Source organism: Brassica rapa, chromosome A05, assembly GCF_000309985.2.
Source record: "Brassica rapa cultivar Chiifu-401-42 chromosome A05, CAAS_Brap_v3.01, whole genome shotgun sequence".
NCBI classification, from domain to species: domain Eukaryota; kingdom Viridiplantae; phylum Streptophyta; class Magnoliopsida; order Brassicales; family Brassicaceae; genus Brassica; species Brassica rapa.
In genome coordinates this window covers 19,076,073-19,095,428 of record NC_024799.2, presented here as the reverse complement: position 1 = coordinate 19,095,428, position 19,356 = coordinate 19,076,073, and the positions used below count along the sequence as shown (strand labels likewise).

The following is a 19,356-nucleotide window of genomic DNA, read 5'->3' as shown; positions in this document are numbered from 1 at the left end:
TCTTGTTAAAAATGTGTGTACAATGGTGATCCTTAGAATCCTTAGGAAAAACAATATTTATTTTAGTGAAATATAAATAAACAAAAAATACATTAATTTAACATAAAATACATTAATTAATACATTAATTAATCCATAACTTAACATAAAAATACAATAAATTTACATTAAAACAATAATTAAACTTAAAATACATTAATTAAACATAAAAACAAAAATTTTACATAAATATAGAATAATTGTTAATCTTCATCACCAAATTTATTCCAAATATTTTGGATTAAATCATTCTTCAATCTTTCATGCGTTTGCCTATCACGAAGATCATTCCGAGTGGGAAAGATATTGTTCAGATTTGTTGGCATCTCGGTTTCCACCTCTGAACATCTGGAGGCGTCTCCTTCTTCAAATTCAGATATATCAATACGAGAGTATCCATCCCGTTCATCTTCGACTATCATATTGTGGAGTATGATACAGGCTCTCATAATCTTCCCTATCTTTTCTTTGTTCAATGTTTTAACCGGATTTCTAACAATTGCAAATCGAGATTGCAAAACTCCAAAAGCCCGCTCCACATCTTTTCGGGTTGCTTCTTGAACTTTAGCAAATAACTCATGTTGAGGAGTTTGTGGGAGTGTGATAGATTGGATAAATGTCGACCATTTTGGATATATACCGTCTGTGAGGTAGTACGCCAACTTATACGTGTGTCCGTTGACCATGTACTTTACCCTCGGAGCTCGACCTTGTAAAATGTCATCAAAAACAGGAGATCGATCGAGAACATTAATATCGTTTAAGGTACCTGGAGGACCAAAAAAGGCGTGCCATATCCAAAGATCGTGAGAAGCTACCGCCTCTAAGACAATTGTCGGTTTTCCCGATCCACGTGCATATTGTCCTTTCCAAGCGGTTGGGCAGTTTTTCCACTCCCAATGCATACAATCAATGCTCCCGACCATCCCAGGAAACCCTCGTTTCTCTCCAATATCTAATAGCCGTTGGAGATCCTCCGGTGTGGGTCGTCGTAGATACTCATTTCCAATAATTGTATAATTCCGTCTGTGAAATTATGTAAACACGAAAGTGCAGTGGTCTCAGCAAGTCGGAGATATTCATCAACGGTGTCAGCCGCATTACCATAAGCAAGCAGTCGAATAGCAGCAGTACATTTTTGTAGTGCCGTAAGACTCCATCTCCCGGTTGCATCTCTTCTTTGCTGGAAGAATGGAAAGTACTCTTCTAGGCCATGAACAAGACGCAAGAATAAATTCTTATTCATGCGAAAACGGCGTCTGAAAATTGCAGTCGAGAATGTCGGATCTTCGCTGAAATAGTCATTCCATAACTGGTCTTGTCCTCCTTCGCGGTGTCGTTCAACATACTGACGTGTCCTTTGTGGTATGGTTTGGGTCTCCACTATGTCGTTGTATATTTCTTCCACGTATTCATCACAAATTTCGTCCAATCTTGCATCGACTTCATCGGATGAAGATGATGACATTTCTAGAAAATAATTATCTTAAACAAATAAGTTGGATAGACATTTTTATTATAGTTTTAACCAAAATATTATTTTAAACAAAAGGGCAATGTTACATAATCAAATTTCATTAAATTTCAACATTGGTTTCATTGGTTTACTCCACATTAAAGTTCATTATTGGTTTGGTTTGACTCGTAATCAAATTTGTGCTACAGGCTAATAATAATTTCAAGTAAGACTACAACCCAAGACTCATAATCGTGATCGTAATCAACTGAATTTCTAACTATTATATGTTCACATCCATTTAAAACGTGTAGACTCATTATCGTGATACCATTTAAAACGTATCAATCATAGTCATTTGAAACTCTATATGGTTCAAATGTGCACTAGAAGGAATTTCTAAATATTATTAGATGGTATTAGTCCGAACAAGCAAATACTAGAAGGGATCAGACAATCATTCAAATATAGAGGATACACGTTTTTTTTCCAAGTTTGAAAACAAATAGAGTAGATTACCTAAACTTCAGTGCAGTGGTAGATAAGAACAGCTCCGAGGAAAACAAAGAGAGTTGATTAATACAAACTCTCAGAGACAACTACAACACTACTACTTATACTAAAGGAAACAGAGTCATCCGTGACTCCTACAACACCCGTGGCTCCTGCAACACCCGTGACTCCTTCCCACAAGAGCTACAGACCAAATGCACCCGTGACTCCTTCCCACATGCGTCAACCTGTCAAAACAGAGTGACAAGAGTTAGTAAGCATTTTAAAAAATATCAATTTCGATCAAATAACAGAGTGATCAAGTACACAAAATAGTTATAATACCTAAAAAGCAAGATTAATAAAAGATCATAACATTTCTGACATTAGTTTGAGCTTAAGACTGATTTCCATTTCAGAGAGAGGTTCTGTTTTTGCGAGTAAACGATCAAGAAGCTTCTGTTTTGACAGTTTTTGTTTAATTTCTAAAACCCCCTGTAGCTGCGACAACTCCTCCTCCCTGCCACTCTTCTTCTTCTTACCAGCTTTCGCAGCCTTTACCCCTGGTGGTCTAACCTCTGGATCGACAAACTGCTCTTCTTCTCTATCCACCTCCACAGCTTGTTTGCGCTTCTCCTTTGCCGGATATAAGGAGCACCATTTCTGGTCGTGCCTCAGCTCCCTCCAGCAGTGATCCATGGCGAACTTGTAGCCGAACGTTTTGAAGAAAATGTCTAACGCCGTTTTCATCACATCATCATCGTTTTGCCCACTTCTCTGCTCCCTCAGAGCCGCATCATAGGAGCCAGCAAACTTGGCAACGTCGCCGTTTATCCTTGCCCACCTCTGCTTGCAAGACATTAGTTCTCTCCGTATTGTCCCAGCGAGGAGGGGACTGGCGTTGTAGTACTCAACTATACGGAACCAGAAAGCACCGGCTTTCTGCTCGTTGCTCACCACAGGGTCCTTACTGGTGTTTAGCCAAGCACCAATAAGGATTTTATCCTCTGCTAGAGTCCATTTCCTCCTCTCAGGGTTAGAATTCACACCAGACTTAGCACCAACGTCGGTACCAGACAGCACAGGAGACGCAACAGGAACCTCGCTACCAGACACATCAGGACCTTGACTACCGAAACAAAAAGGTTCTGGTGAATCAAGGTCAACTGTATTTTGACTAAGGAGAAAGCTAGTAAAACTTTGTGAGTTATTAGCCATGGTTTCAATTGCTTCTCTGTGACACTCTACTAGCGACACAGAGGGCTTATTAATAAGCCTTCTATCACTTAACTAATTAAAAGCAATCACACCACAGCAGTTGAGTTTCATTAACTATTCTACTAAGTAAAGTACAATGGTAGCTACTAGCAACTTAAGTTTTTTAACTATTCTACACCAATAAAAGCACATCAAATCAAACCAACTCATAGGGTGGAAAGCAATTGAGTTTCATTAACTCTTTGACTAAGTAAACCCGCAACCGTAGCTATCAACTTAAGTTTTGTAGCTATTTTTCCTTCCGGTTTCTAAAACACCACTAATAGTTTTCAATAGTTAAAACACCAGAAAGTTAAAAAATTACCTCGTTAAAGAAACATAGCTGGTACGCCCCACTCCTTTGAATCCTTCTCAATTTTTCCTGAAAAAGAAGAACAAACAATCAACTTTCTCAAACTATAAAATTTGATAACTAAAAGAGATGAAACAATTAAAGAAACTAACCTAGCACATTTATAAGTAACACCAACCCTACTAAAACTATGGTAAAGACCATTAGCTTAGCTCCTGATTTCTTCTTTGTAAGCTCGCCTATTCTCTTCTCAAGGATGAGCAGCTTCTGCTCACGCTCATTGGCTTCACCCTTAAGCTCACTAAGCTCCGTCTGAATGTCCCTCATCTCCTCCTCGACGGCCACGTCCCACCATTTCCAGACGTGGCAGTCTCCATCATCAGCATTGGGGCACGTAATGTACCGTCGGTATGGATCTTTAGGAGTTTGGGAATAACTGTGAACAGGCTCCGACCCACAGTAGCATGTCCTGGGGATTCCATCATCACCCTCTGGTGATGGTTCGTTGTGAATGGCCTCTGCATTCCACTGACTTATCTCAGCTTCAGCCGCGTACATCTCTGCTTCGGCTTGAAGGAGGGAGTTTAAGTCTTGAGAGTTTGATGATGAAGATGGCTGGCTGTAACTGTATTGTCCCATTATCGTAAACCTGAAAAGAAATTGAAAACAGACAGAGTTAAACAACCACTAGAGTTAAAGCAAATTGACGAGAAGGAAGCAAACTGGCTAGAAGGAACGAAAAAAACATCAACAAAGTGAATTCGAACACATATAAGATAACAATATCACTAAAAAGGTTTCAATTGAAAACAGTTAAGAAACGGCAAATCGCTTGAAACTACAACCTGTTTCAATCCGTATAGACACAAAGAGGATATCCGAGACCGATACAATCCATAAACAAGAAATAACGATTTATCCCCAAAATTTTTCCAAACCCTAATTTCTCAATTTAACTAAATTCTGTCGAAACCACACCACCAAACCCTTAATAGAGAACAGAGAACATGAAGAGTGATCTTAATCAAGAAATCTAGGAGTTAAAGCTTCGATTTACCTTAGCTGGAGCCGAGGGAGCGAGATCGAGAGAGATCGCCTGTAAATCGCCTTTCTCTCCTTAACTTTTTTTTTTTTTCGGTTTCGATGGAAAATGACTTTTTTTTTGACCCCACCCAAACGCATAGCCCACGCACCCACTCAGAAGAAGCCACGTGTCTAAGGATTCGATCCGTCTAAACCCTCGCGACGGCCCAGTCCTTCCTCCATTAAGCATAAATATTATTTTTTTAATACCCTAATCCTACGGATTTGGTCTAAGGATTGATCAAAATCCACGGTTGCGGGTGCTCTAAGGAATTTTAGGACTTGATCCTTATGGTACGTGGCTACTTGTGAATGGATGTAAGGCTTTTGTGTTTCGTAGTGGAGGAAAAAAAGTCGGAAGTTTAGATTGTGAAGGTAAATACACATATACTTCTCTTTATATAATTGTGTAGGACGTTTAGATTAATCACTCAAATATAATGGTTTGTTTACTCCAACACAAAACGAAAACACACAATCTAAAGGGTAACATTTTGCGCAATATAGAAATATAAGCAACTGAGTTTCGATTTCGTTACTTCTAGTAAATTTTGAAATTCTGTGTCAACAAAAAAGTAGTATATAATATATATTTTAGCAAAAGAAATTAGCTAAAGAGAGACCTACACAATATGTGGAACGGGCTTATAGAGTATTGCAAGCTCGATTTGTGATTGTGAAAAATCCGTCTCTTTCATTGGACAAAAAAGATAGGGAAGATTATGCGAGCACGTATCATACTACACAATATGATAGTCGAAAACGAACGAGATGGGTACATTCGGTACGATCTATATGAATTTGAAGAAGGAGACTGCAGCAGAAGTTCACGGGTGGATACCGAGAGGCCTACAAATATCCATAATATGCTCGGCATTCGGGATGATGTTCACGATAAGCATTTACATCAACGATTGAAAAATGATTTAATTAAAAATATTTGGAACAAATTTGGTGAATGAAGATTAATAAATGTTGTATCTTTATATTTAATCATGCAATTAAAAAAAAATTAATTTCACTTTTATAAAAAAAATTAATTTCACTTTTATACAAAAAATTATTATTTTTTAATTCCTAAGGACTTCAAATTGGAGAACACCATTGGACATACCTTTTGGATTAGGATCCTTAACTATTCAAACAAAAAAAAATTATTATAATAATGCTAAGGACTCCATGGTGAGACTCACCATTGCGGATGCTCTTAGCATGAGCATTGGTGAACCCCACTTTGGGGTTCACCAAATTTTTTTAATATTTTTTTGTGGATCCATGAACAGTTATGAACCCGAATTTGTTGTTTTCTGCATTAGTGAACCCGAAGAAAGAGTTCATAGGAATAAAATAATAATATTTTTTTATTTTTTTAAATTAAAAATTATTCAGAATTCATGAATAAAATATTAAAATATATTATAAAATTGATGAAAACATTTTATTCAATACATTAAGAGTAGATTACATAAAACGAGAAACTAAACTTTTGCCAAATATTTTCGACTAAATCAGCTTTCAAACGATCATGATTCTCTAAATCTCGAACATATCATCGGGATAAAGAGTGCCATTTCAGATGTAGAAAAGCTATGTTTTAGTTTGGGATTTTAAGTTTTGGTTTCGAGATATGTTTTAATATTTTGGTTTGTGTTTTCAGATGTAGAAAAGCTATGTTAGAGTTTTGGAGTTTAAGTTTTGGCTTTCGAGATATGTTTTAATATTTTGGTTTGTGTTTTCAGATGTAGAAAAGCTATGTTTTAAAAATTTACGTTGTTTCTTAACTTAAATTCAATTCATAGAAACATTTTGTTCGATGATCAGTCTACGCATTCAACAAAGGAATTCTTGTTCGAGAATGTTTAACTTAGCATAAAAGTTCACATAGAAAAACCATTCAAGTTTTACAAACCGAAATACATAAGTTGATAAGTTGCTAATGAAACAAAAAGAAACAAGTTAAGATGATAGAGAGGAAAGACCGCAAAAGAGCCATCTAATTTCGTGAGGTAGAAGCAATGCTACCTGTAGAAGAAGAGAACACAAGTTAAAGCAGAAGCAAAGTAGTAACATTGAAGATATAGACAACACAAACAAGTCAAATGAGAAGACTTACCATCGATTCTGCTGAAGTGGTTGATCAGTAGTTCAGTACACTCCTTCCTTTCCGTACATACACACAGTAATGGAGTTGTCGTCCCGTCTCCAACCACGTTGAACACAAACAAAGCTCCGTTGGTGCATCTGTTATCACGACAGAACTTTCTCCACCCTCTGCTGATGTAATATGCGCCGTCTGATTCGCTAAATCCGAAGCTCGCAGTCCATGACTTTCCCTCCTTGTTGACAAGTTTGACCTCTTTGCATTGTTGGTTCAAAGCACCACACCACATAGCTTCCACAGGAAGAAACTACAAACACAGAAATAACATCAGCCAAGAAGCAGTACTACAAACAAAGAAATAACTAAATATTGTGTGTAACATAGTCAAAATTTTACTCACCATTTTGTCGTCCTTTTGATTTGTAGCAGTAACCTCAGCCAAGAAGCAGTAGTCGTATGAGAAAGTAGGAGCATCATCCGCGTCGGCTTCTTCCTTAACGATGTGAGGATGTATACTGAATCTCACAACAGCTAGGACCAAAAGGAGTCACATGAAAGACCATGTCTCCTTCGTGTTTGAAGATGACAATGTCACCGATTCGAAGATCATGTGCTTCGGTGAACTCTTTCCAACCTTTGGTGAGTGTCCTGCCTTCTCGGATCACCTCCCAAATTTGATCCGAAGCGTCCGATCTTAGCTTCCATGGTTTATTGATCTCAGCCCCTTGTATGTGTTTTGAGTAGAAGTCAAGTGGTATTGCCTGCAAGTAAGAGAAGGAATAGTTAAACATAAATCATAAATACCAACATACAAAATAAGGAAAAATAGACTTCAAGAACTGAGAATACCACGCCACTTTGAAAACCAGGAAGAAGAGGCTTGAAGAAATGAGGTTCTCGGGGAGTTTCCATCTGCAACAATCGAGTTCCAATTACATGTATTAATTGAGTTCCAATTTAAAAAAATGGCATCCAACTACTATAGACCACACAAGACCACAGAACTATAGAAATCAAAAATGTGGTTTGTTTTTCCATTCAAGAAAGCATACTGAAGCTGTTAATCGACTAGTAACCATTGATGCTATCTATATTGCTATGTCAAAAATTCGGTTCAAAGGTCTAATCCTCCAATATTTTTTTTTTCACAATTCGATTTAGATCCCAAAGAAATGAACCTTAAAACAAACCACCATCACAAAATCGAAACCCCTATATCGATTTATATCCCTTGCTCGAAACCCCCAAATTTTTTTCAAAATCGAATAATTGCTTCCCACCCCGAAATCGACCCAATAAAGCTATAAACCTACAAGGTACTCACCTACGCTCGTGGATAGAAGAGCTCGTCGTCGATTACGTCGAGAAAATCGCCGGGAATCGTCGTCGCACGAAAAGTCGCCTCTCACGGTGAAACCCTAGTATTTTCAGAGAAAGGGGAAAATGAGAAGAAACACGACGTGGCCCGACTTTCCTCCTCGTCAACGCGGAACGCTTGACCTACCAGCGTACGCCGCGTGGCAAAATCCGCCCCTTACGGGTTCATGCGCAAGGCCCGTTTCATCAAACTAATAGCATTTTTCTTTTTTTTTTTAAATCCACCGGGCCTAAGATTTCGAGCCCACGAACCTGTTATAAACCGCTAATGCGGATGGTCTTATATCTCTTATTTAAAAGACGTTTCTTAGTTTTTCTTAGTTAAAAGCTAAGAGAAATTTCTTATATTATGCTAAAAACCATATTCTAAGAGATTCACATTAATTATGCTCTAAGTATCTAACTAATATGATAATATTATGTTAAGTAAAAATTAGGTTAATAAACTATACTAAAATTGTTATCTCTAATGGTAAGATACCCACTAAGTTTCTCATCACTATTATATGATGATTTTTTTTTAATTTTATTTTAATGTAATATAAGTTAGAAAAAATATTCTTGAAAACTTTTCTTAAATCTAAATAAAATTTAAACATATGCAATTATACTTAAAATTATTTATTTATTTAGTTAATTTTATTTATATATATTATTTATAATAATACCAATAATAAAAGAAATAATAATAATTAATAATAGTATCAAATCCTAATAATATTTTTAGTTTGAAATTTATAGTTTTAACTATTACATTAATTAAAAAATAATATACTATTATTGCATAAACTTCAATCATTTCAATTTACAGTAGTATTAATACATTATTTTAATTTATGAATAATGAATCTTGTTAGATATCTAATTTTATTTTAAGATTTATACAAAAAATGTAAAATTATTTTTAATATCATATAATGCATATAACTAAGATTAAAATTTTAGGTATTTTTGGTTTTATTAACAATAATATTAGCCAACCATAAATTGACAAGTGTCAGATTCTATGGATTCTAAAGAGATGAGTTCAGAGAACCGGATATTATAATTTTGATTTAATTTTTTTCTTTTACATTTATTTTTATTTTTTATTTTATTTAGATACTCCTTTGAATACTCTCAGTGGAGCTGATCTAATAGATGTGTGTTTCTCCATATGTTTCTCCATATAAAAGATTAAAAAATTGTTTAAAAAAGATTGACAAAAATTAAGAAAACAAGAGAGAGACAAAATAAAGTTGGGAGACAATCCTTTACAAAGAAACTATGTTGGCAATGTAAGAAACTCTAATGATAGGTGTCAATTTTTATATGGTTTGATATATTTTTCTATTTAATTTTACTTACAAAACAAAAAATATAAATATAAAAATGATGAGGTGCTCTTTGGAGTTACTACAGTAGGGGTGGGCGTTCGGGTACCCGTTCGGGTTCGGATCGGGTATTTCGGATTTTCGGGTATTTCGGTATAGAGGTGTAGAACCCGTTCGGGTATTTCTGTACTTCGGGTCGGGTTCGGGTATTTTAAGTTCGGTTTCGGTTATTTCGGATCGGGTTCGGATATTTAGATTTTGAAGAAAAAAAAATGAAAATTTTCATTTCTCAAATTTCTTGTATTTAAATATATAACTTTTCACTTAACTATTTTTTATTTTTAATAGATTGCATAGTTAATAGATTTGGACATAACATTTTCAAACTAAAAAGACATTAATTTGGTTATTGTTTTTAAATTTTGGATGTAACTTTTTGTTAATTGCTGAAATAAAAAGTTTGACATGCATTTTAAGCGAATAGCAAATCATCTTCTACGTAATTGTATGTATATCATATGAATTTAAAGTATGTGTAGTATCAATATAAATATTTTATATAAAATGAAATATGTAAACTATAAATATAAGGTTAATTATCATATGTTCGGTTATTTTCGGATATCCATTCGGGTTCGGATATTACCCGTTCGGGTTAGGATATCCAATCTCTCCTAATTCAATACCCGTTCGGATATTTTGCTACTTCGGTTCGGATTTCGGTTCGGGTTTTTCGGATCGGGTTCGGGTGCCACTTCGGATTTCGGGTAAAATGCCCACCCCTATACTACACCACCAGTAATGGTGTTCTAAGAGCATCTCCAAAAAGGAACTCTATTTTTAAGTTTCCAAAACTCTATATTTGAAGTTTTAATGTGTTTTTCTCCAAAAGTAAAACTTCAAACCTAACTTCAAAATTAATTATATTTTACACTATGGTCCTTATATTTGTCATAGTTGATGTAAAGTCATAAAACTTCTATAAATAACTAGTACATATATATAAATATTACAGAAATATTAATTAAAAAAATCCTACACTATAATATAAAATTATAAATAAAAATACATAATTAAATATTAAACTGCAAGCAAATATTACACTATTCTATAAAATTATTTCCATAATACTCCCTTATATGATCAATTAGTGCATTTCGAAGTAAGAAATGATTTTCTTTATTTTTTCTTTATTTTTTATTTGAAGATTACGAGCCAAAAATTGTTGAAATCGGATATCCTCATAATATGGCTGCTGATAGTTTGATATCATCAAACGAAAAAATCCTTGATCTTTTAAACGAAAGTACAACAAGCAGGAAAAAAGGTCATGAGATGATTGAATTACGACTGCAAAATGAAGCAAAAAATTAGCTTTTAAAGAAGTAAAAGAAGAAAATAAAATATTGCTAAAAAACTTAGCTTCTATCGATGATGTTAATATTCGTGAATACATTCGATCTGAACAAGAAAGAATCATGCGAAAAATGCATCAAGAGCAACAACAACAATCATCTTCGGTTATACAAAATTTGTTTGGACAATATTATAACAACAACAATCATCTTCGGTTAATTATTACCAGACTATCAGTGTTGTTATAATATTTAAATTTGAGTAATAATTATGTCTTCATGTGTCTTTTTAATAAGTTTTTATTATGGTTTTGTGTAATATTCTTGTTGTTTAATTCTAGTTTTAAAATATTATAAATCTTGTTTTAAATTTTTTTATTTAATTTCATGTGTAAAACTTAAATTTATAAAACAAATTTGAAATATTTATGAGATATAAAAGTTTTAAGGATTAAAACAATAAACAAAAAATTATTTAAGAATTATAAATATGATGTATTATTGTAAGGACCAAAATGCAAATAAAAAGATGAAACTTCAAATTTGAAGTTTTGAAAAGTGAAACTCTATATTTGGAGTTTTACTCTACAAAACTTCAAATTTGAAGTTTTGAAGTTCTTTTTTGGAGAGCAAAAAACTCTATATTTGGAGTTATATAGTTTCTTTTGGAGATGCTCTAAGGACAATCTTAATGATAGTTTCTGCTATTGTATCCAAATATTAAAAAAATAATTAAAATAAAAGGAAAGAGAACAAGAAAGAGTTTTTGTTTAGAACCTCAACAAAAAAAAGTTTAGATACTTTTTAGTATGTTGAACTTCATAATTAGTTCATTTTGTGTTTTTTGATTCAAATTTTTTAGTGTTTTTTGTCAACGAAAATTTCATTGATTTAGCCTATTAGGAATTACAACATTTGGTATCAGACTTTTAATTACAACAAAGGAGAAGCTAAGCCTACTAAATAAAATAATTACAACCCAATTAAGATATGTCTAGAAACTTTCCAAATTTGACGAATGATCTTCATGAGGCCACGTCGCCTGGACATGCGTCTGACATGCCTTAAGCGGCCATCACGGCCGCATTGCTGAGCATCGCTGCCATAAGCTTCACGAACACACCTCTCAAGCTCTAGCTCTCCACCGCCATATCCAACCATTCCAATAAAATACAGTAGCCTCCCACTTTAACCTCAAATAACTGAGTAAGGGAACCTTGATTCACCAGAATTATACCAGAGGAAACTTAAATCAAGACGAGGTGAAACCCTTTACCGGGCCGTTTTGGAGAACACTAACACTTCTAAATCTTCTTCTTAAGCGATTTAAAGTTTTTTTCAAATTTATCTTTCATTTTCAACATAGATGCTCCGCTTAACATCTAAGATGGCTGAAGTAGAACGAAGACTGATTCTCTTGGTAAGAAATCAGAGTGAGCGTTGAAGAAGGTCCTTATCCCAGAAATCAACGGGATAAAAACTAAGATTGAAGTGGAAAGCAAAAAACTTATTCACACTTTTATTAATCGATCCAGACAGAGACAAAGAAGAAAACTGAAGCAAAGCTCTGCTATGGATCAAATTATACTACAAAAATCGCCATGCAAAAGGTTAATCGCCTGAGCGAAGAAACAAGTTTGATCCGTAGATTGAAAGTACTTTACAGTCAAACAACAACAAAAATAGTTTCATCGCATCCTTTTGGAAGATCGAATTGTGATAAGACGGATGAGATTTGTAGATCTCTCTCTCTCTCTCTCAAAGAGAAGAGAAGAGAAGAGAGAGAAAGCCCTAATCAAAATTTTAGTTATTAACCAAGTTACATTAAATTATTAATAATATTCTACTTTTAAGTTACCATTAATGACACTCACTATTAGGGGTGTTCTAAAATTACGTACGGACACGGTTGCTTCCTCCACCTCTGCCGTCCCCAGTCAAAATGAAATGTCAAGTTCAAAATCAGGTAATAGATATTTTATAAATTTTGGAACATTGTGAAACTAGTTTTGCTATATTCACCATACACGATAAAAAATGATAGAGATAGCATCAAGCAAGAATATCTCCATCATCAAATTGTTAATTTTTGATATCTCACAGATGGAGGAAATATTATTTTATTATATAAGCATTTTAAATATTAAAGACTCCACTGAAATATAAAAAAAGATAGATTTTAAATTGATTTTAAATGAGACTCTCAACATTTGAGATATCAACTTAATGAATAATATTTTGTTTATTTTTCTTGTTTATGAAATATATGAATCTACACTACAAGAAAAACGCGTTTTTATAGCGGACGAATAACGCTATCTAACGATAGGATAGCGGTTTGTTAAGCGCTGTATCATCGCCCGTCATAATAGGTCGAGGACATTAAATAGCGGTATTTCGTTGTGCTATCTTTTCTTCCGCTACGATAGCGCTTTTATTTCTGCAATTAAATATTATTTAATAGCGTTTTTTTACTGCTATTACTAATTTTATAAATAGCGTTTTCTGTTTGTTTTAGTTAATTCCACTATAGCAGTTACCAAAGTGCAATGTATATATGTACTACTATAGCAGTTTCATTTGTGCTGTATATATAATGTTAATATATTTATATATTTTAAATTTTAATTTTCATATATTTATATTTTTAAATTTACACAAATTCGTTTTCTGGGATTTTGAAACAAAACATCAACTTATATAAATAAACATTAATTTCATAGATTCAACTTAGACATATTACATAGTTGTTCACACATCCTTAGAGATTACATTATAAGTTCACACTAAAGCAACATTGTAATCCTTAGAGATACACAATCTTATCATTTGGCCAAGCCACGGTGCTTCCTACTGCATCACCTATGAATTCGATTTCAGAGTTTGGCCTCCACACTCGAGCCCCATCGAACTCGGAAACCTCTACCCAAACCTTCGTAGCATTGGGACCTAAAGGAACGAAATGCACTTTCTCTGCTGGATCAGTTGAGAACACACGACCTAAAGCAACTCTCTGTCCTAAGTTATGACAGTCCAAGAGAGCAACCTTCTGTTTGCCACCTTTGTTGCTACTACTAGTGCTGTTACCACCACTCTAAAACCAAAAAAGACAAACACATTCACCACAATATCAACACCGGCAACCTAACAATTCAATATCTAATCACCTTCTAAGAATTTACAAACTTACCTGATTGGATATCTTGTTTGATTCAGTAGGTGAATGTTGATCAGTAGGTGAATTTTGATCAGGTAGTCTTATCTTATCTAGAGGCCACGCTATTGTCCCATGTACTGCATCACCCATCTTTGTCATTTCAGGTGTAGGTCTCCAGATATAGGCATTAGGTTTAAAAACCATTTCGACTCTAAGAACTGCTGCATTCGGTCCCAGTGGAATTTGGTTGACGAGGTGAGTAGGTTCGGTTGTCAACAAGACACCCTCAGCTATCAACTCCTCTTCTAGTTTCCAGTAATCAAATATTTTAACATTTCCTAAAATTGTTAATTTTTGATATCTCACAGATGGAGGAAATATTATTTTATTATATAAGCATTTTAAATATTAAAGACTCCACTGAAATATAAAAAAAGATTGATTTTAAATTGATTTTAAATGAGACTCTCAACATTTGAGATATCAACTTAATGAATAATATTTTGTTTATTTTTCTTGTTTATGAAATATATGAATCTAGCTAGTACTTTCAATTCTTTAAGAATGGTAAATGTTAAAAGAAAAGTCGATATTGCAGAAGAGTAGCATGCGTTTCTTGGACGGGGGATATTATGTGGACAAAAAGAAGGGTCTGGATTTTAGTTTTGCTATATTCACATAAATAAATGATAAAGTAACACTAGAATGATAAAAAGATAGAGATCGTTACGTAAGAGGAGTAAACGTTAAAAGAAAAATCGATATAGCTAAAGAGTGAAGATGTAGTATACGTTTATTGGACGGGTCATTATGTGGACAGAACGAAGGGTCTCCAATAAGTCGTCCTTGTTCATTGTCATCTCATGTTTGATACTTAGAGAAACAAAAATAATAAAAAATTAAATGCATGTATGCTTTTCTTAAATGTATTTTGGTCAATTATTATTATGAAAAGATATTTTTATTTTGTAAACATTTATTTTTCCTACTTATCAACTGATAACTTGACAACTTTTTCATTTGTTTTTTTTTGAATTAATCACAGTGTTCGGTGACCAAAGTAAACCGACTAACCTATAAGTTCCCACGATATCAATGGAAATCGAATTGCAGATTCACCGTATTAGGATTATTGTTCAAATGCCACTAATCCAATTCCAGTAGTTCAACTTTTTCATTTTGTCTACAAAAGAAAAAACCGATTTAGCAAAGCAATGCAAACTAATATCGTCCATGCCCCGTAGACCAATCTCAGAGAAGATTATGATGATATGATATGTAACTAAGGGAACAAAACATCAGTGGACGGCAATGTAATATGTGTTTTGTATGCGCATGAAAAATTAAGGTTTATCGCTTCAACTTATGTAGTCTAATCTTATACTTTTTGGTAACTTATAGTTCTGGAAGTGAAGGATAATTTTTTTACTAACTCTAAATTGTGAATCTACCTTGAATTCAATGTGGATGAAACTACGCGTTAGTGGCCGGGTGGTAACATAACGTTCTAGCGTCGTTAAAAAAGTTGAGTTCGAATCTGACTACACTCAGATATCTCTAAAGTATGATCACCGGTGATTTAACATTTCATTACCGAAGAACGGTTTACTTTCTTTTTTTAATGCGGACGAAGCGTCATGTACCACACACAAAAAAAAAGAAAAAGAAATAACGACACCGTACTTTCTCAAAAAGAAATGAAATGTTTTTTTTTATTTGCATTAGGTAAAACAGTTTTTTACGGTTGCTTCCTTCACCGACTAAAATGAAAATTTAAGTTATATAATTAATGATATTTTTCTTTTAACGAAAATTTAAGTTATACTATAATTAATATGATATATTATAAAAGTTCTGGAGAATGTGAAATTGATTTTGCTATGTTCACCAAGTAAATGATAAAGCAAGAGAGACAGTCAAAAAGAAAAATGTACTACTATACAGCAGAAGAGTAGTGTACGTTTCTTGCACATGCAATGTGGACCAAAAGACAAGTCTGGTACAATCGGAATTTTACCTGAACCAAAATCCCAAATACAATCTAATATATATGAAATTAGTTAAATATGTTAATATTTTATATATGTTGCAAAAAATTTACATGTTTTAGAGTATTTTTTCAAAAAAAATTGTAGTTTGTTTTATTTGTTATTTTGAACTGTTTTAGTTAGTTTATGTAGTATGTTTAACTAGTTTTTAATTAAATTTGTAAATAATTTATATATTTTGGATATTTTTGCCAGTTTTATTAATTTTTTTAAAATATTTTTTTTTGGAAAATTTTAGATATTATTTATAATCCAATCCAAACCGAACATGTAAGAAACTGAACCGAACATAGACGAAAACTAGTAAAACCCAAACGAAACTTATAAGCATAATAACAAAAATCTAAAACTTCGAATCAACCAAACCGAATTCAACGTAAAATAAAAATGCAAAACCAAATAAAAACTCAAAGAAGTTTTTTTTTTTTTTTTTGTCAACAAACTCAAAGAAGTTCAATACAGGATATCTGTAAATGTAACTATTTTAACGATGCACTTAAGTTGCAATAATTGCATCTAGAAGCAATTCTATGAGCATTTAACCATTAAATATATAAATAACTAGAAAATAAGAAAAAGAATGAGATGAATTTTCAATAAAACCGATAATAAACCTTTTTATGTCTTTCAAATTGATATATTTGATATTTTGACAATATTCACAAAGATTAAAAAATAATTATATATATATATATATATTAAGTATACTTTTTAACTAATAGTATTTGAGATAATAAAATTATTTATAAAATCACAGTATTTTTCCATTGACGTTAAATCTAAATTGTATTATTGTAATTATAAAACACAGTAACATTCTTTATATAATAAGAAAAATATTTAAATAATACTTTTATTAAACGAAAAGTGTTTGCTTATTCACGAAGCACTTGTCTAAGCGTCTTCCGAATTCCATTTACATCTAGAAACTTCTATACATCTATTGGTCAATTGGTTTATTGGCTATGTTACATGTAAATGGAAACGGATACACGGAAGCGGAATCGTATAGAAGCGTAGAAACGAAAATTTAAAAAAAAATTAAAAAGCGGATACGTGTTAGAGCGTATATTCAAATATAAATTAAATAAATATACACTAGAGCCTCTATAACTTAATAAGGTTGGAACTTTGAAATTTTATTAATTTATAGAAATATAAATATTAATTTATAAATTATTTAGATTTTTTATTTTAAGATATATTTATTCTAAGATAAATATATACTTCATTTTAGTGTATAGACATTAATTATTATTTTTTTGAAATTTGACATTTATTTTAATTTTATTATACTATTTGGTGTATATAATATTTATTGCTTAGAACTTAAATGTGGTTTTAGATATAATATTACTAAATCTCATCAAAAATATATTAAGTATTAAAAAATATAAAGATAATTCCATTGTGAATAGAAAACAAACAATATAATAATAGGTTTTTACTTATATAAAATATGTATACATATAATTATTAATTTATAATTTGAATGGGACCATATATTTACATGGAATTTTCTAAAAAGTTATTATTTATTATTTTATCGATTTGTATCAAATTTTAAACGGTCCAAATTCGGACTGGCGAAATTTATTAATTTATAGAGATTATTAATTTATCGAGTATTAATTTATTATATATATATATATAATATAAACATAAAATTTATTTAATAAAATTTATTACTAAAAATATGTGATTCGAATTAAAAAAATCACTTATTCATTTTTAATAATTTTCCATTTAGTTGATTTCATATTTTAACTATAAAAATACTAAGAGATCAAGCTTATAAGAATATTATCAAACTAATTATTTTTGATAATTCATAAATATATGTAACAATATATTTGAATATGTATGCACTATCTCTTATAAAAATTATTATGCACAAAAATAATTTATAGTAGTAGTTTTGATATTTGCATATTTTGTATTTCGTTTATTTTAATACTATTAATTTATATTTTATATAAATAAAGATATAATTTTATTTTTATATTTATTCATGAAACTGAATTTTTAAAACGGAAACATGTTTTTAAAGAAATATTTTTGGAATTTTGACCAAAAAAAAAAAAATATTTTTGGAAATGCATTGGAAGCAAGATTCCAGAAGTTTCCACGAGATTCCGACTCCGATTCTGGTTCCGAATCGGAAAGTGGACGTTTGATGAAACTTTCAAGCAACATAGCTTATTGGTGGAATATCTGGATTATTCATACTACGGTGCATGAAGATATTTAAAGAGCCATTTTATCTCATAACTATTCAATTAAAATCCAAAATGCATGAGTTGATAACAATATATTTAAGAGCGTAAGAACATCCCCAACCATAAAGTATCACAACAGGTCCGGCTCAAGATATTAGCGGGTCCTAGGCAAAAAAAAATTAATTTTTTTTACATGTATATATGAACAATTTAAAAATTTTGGACCCCTATCTCTAATTATTTTTAAACCATTTGGGCCCCTCTTTCATACTATTTTTGTTAAAAAATGTTTGGGCCATGGGTTCCATGCCTCCTTGCCCCATGCCCTAAGCCGGCCCAGTATCACAACTGAAGATTTTAATAGTAAAAAGTAATATTTTTGATGTATTTTAGTTTTTCATTTAAATTTTAACTTTTAATAATATCTGATCAATTAAAGAAGAATACTTGTCTCTAAAAAAGATTTTAATAATAAAAAATAATATTTTTGATGTATTTTAGTTTTTTATTTAAATTTTAACTTTTAATAATATCTGATCAATTAAAGAAGAATACTTGTCTCTAAAAAAGATTTTAGTAATAAAAATAATATTTTTGATGTATTTTAGTTTTTCATTTAAATTTTAACTTTTAATAATATCTGATCAATTAAAGAAGAATACTTGTCTCTAAAAATTTTCAACAGATTTTTAAATGTTATTTTTCAAGGACAAATAGTTTCTTAATTTTGTACTTTATCACTATTTTATTTTTTTTATTAACTAAGAATCTTATTAGTTATTACCAATGTTCGAAAACTCGCTAGGCGCTACGCGTGCGGCTGGGTAGGGCCTAGCGCCGAATCAATTAATCGGAGACTATATGGGGATAAACCGGGGAGTAATTTTATGGATTTTATATATATTTTAGGTGTTATATAACTAATGTGTACTAAAACAGTTAAAGACACCTAGGCTAGTGGTAATGTGCCTTCCCTACCTTATCACAGACCCGGGTTCGAGCAGTATAAGGCTCATTTTGACATTTTTTTTTAATTTTTAGGTTTAATGAACCCGAAAAGACGAAAATATCCCTGTCTTCAACTTACATCTCTGCGATTTTTTTACAGAGCAACAGCCGCCATTGTTTTTCTTTTGCGATTTCATT

General features: G+C 32.0%; 4 protein-coding genes across 7 annotated transcripts; all 4 read right to left on the bottom strand.

The window, feature by feature from the left end:
- Nucleotides 1-994: 994 nt before the first annotated feature.
- LOC103856898 lies at nt 995-1,507 on the bottom strand. Its single transcript, XM_033292679.1, has one exon. The coding sequence runs from the start codon at nt 1,505-1,507 to the stop codon at nt 995-997; it is 513 nt and encodes a 170-aa protein (XP_033148570.1).
- A 37-nt stretch (nt 1,508-1,544) lies between these two features.
- On the bottom strand, nt 1,545-9,731 carry LOC103869248 (glutathione S-transferase T3-like). Of its 4 annotated transcripts, none has more exons than XM_033291706.1 (2): nt 6,754-9,731; nt 1,545-6,662 (listed from the first exon to the last, which is right to left on the bottom strand). In XM_033291706.1, the coding sequence occupies exon 2, from the start codon at nt 3,203-3,205 to the stop codon at nt 2,357-2,359; it is 849 nt and encodes a 282-aa protein (XP_033147597.1). In that variant the 5' UTR covers nt 3,206-6,662; nt 6,754-9,731; the 3' UTR covers nt 1,545-2,356. The 4 variants fall into 4 exon arrangements, with proteins under 4 accessions (XP_033147597.1, XP_033147596.1, XP_033147594.1 ...); XM_033291705.1 differs by having other exon boundaries at nt 1,545-7,048; nt 7,142-9,731; XM_033291703.1 differs by having other exon boundaries at nt 1,545-4,206; nt 4,615-9,729.
- On the bottom strand, nt 6,634-11,947 carry LOC103869145 (B3 domain-containing protein REM7-like). Its single transcript, XM_009147206.3, has 6 exons — nt 11,850-11,947; nt 7,554-7,653; nt 7,302-7,502; nt 7,142-7,234; nt 6,754-7,048; nt 6,634-6,662 (listed from the first exon to the last, which is right to left on the bottom strand). The coding sequence occupies exons 1-6, from the start codon at nt 11,945-11,947 to the stop codon at nt 6,634-6,636; spliced, it is 816 nt and encodes a 271-aa protein (XP_009145454.2).
- On the bottom strand, nt 11,714-15,926 carry LOC103869144. The gene is made up of 2 exons (XM_009147205.3): nt 13,977-15,926; nt 11,714-13,880 (listed from the first exon to the last, which is right to left on the bottom strand). The coding sequence occupies exons 1-2, from the start codon at nt 14,145-14,147 to the stop codon at nt 13,593-13,595; spliced, it is 459 nt and encodes a 152-aa protein (XP_009145453.2). The 5' UTR covers nt 14,148-15,926; the 3' UTR covers nt 11,714-13,592.
- Between the last annotated feature and the right edge of the window lie 3,430 nt (nt 15,927-19,356).

Excerpts from the sequence above, each read along its gene's own strand:
- LOC103856898 (XM_033292679.1), bottom strand. The coding sequence starts at position 1,507 with ATGTCATCATCTTCATCCGATGAAGTCGATGCAAGATTGGACGAAATT.
- LOC103869248 (XM_033291706.1), bottom strand. The coding sequence starts at position 3,205 with ATGGCTAATAACTCACAAAGTTTTACTAGCTTTCTCCTTAGTCAAAAT.
- LOC103869145 (XM_009147206.3), bottom strand. The coding sequence starts at position 11,947 with ATGGTTGGATATGGCGGTGGAGAGCTAGAGCTTGAGAGGTGTGTTCGT. Across the intron at positions 7,235-7,301 it reads TCAAACACGAAGGAGACATG|GAAGAAGCCGACGCGGATGA; the intron begins GTCTTTCATGTG and ends CACATCGTTAAG. Across the intron at positions 6,663-6,753 it reads CCACTTCAGCAGAATCGATG|GTAGCATTGCTTCTACCTCA; the intron begins GTAAGTCTTCTC and ends CTTCTTCTACAG.
- LOC103869144 (XM_009147205.3), bottom strand. The coding sequence starts at position 14,147 with ATGGTTTTTAAACCTAATGCCTATATCTGGAGACCTACACCTGAAATG. Across the intron at positions 13,881-13,976 it reads CAAACAAGATATCCAATCAG|AGTGGTGGTAACAGCACTAG; the intron begins GTAAGTTTGTAA and ends TTTTGGTTTTAG.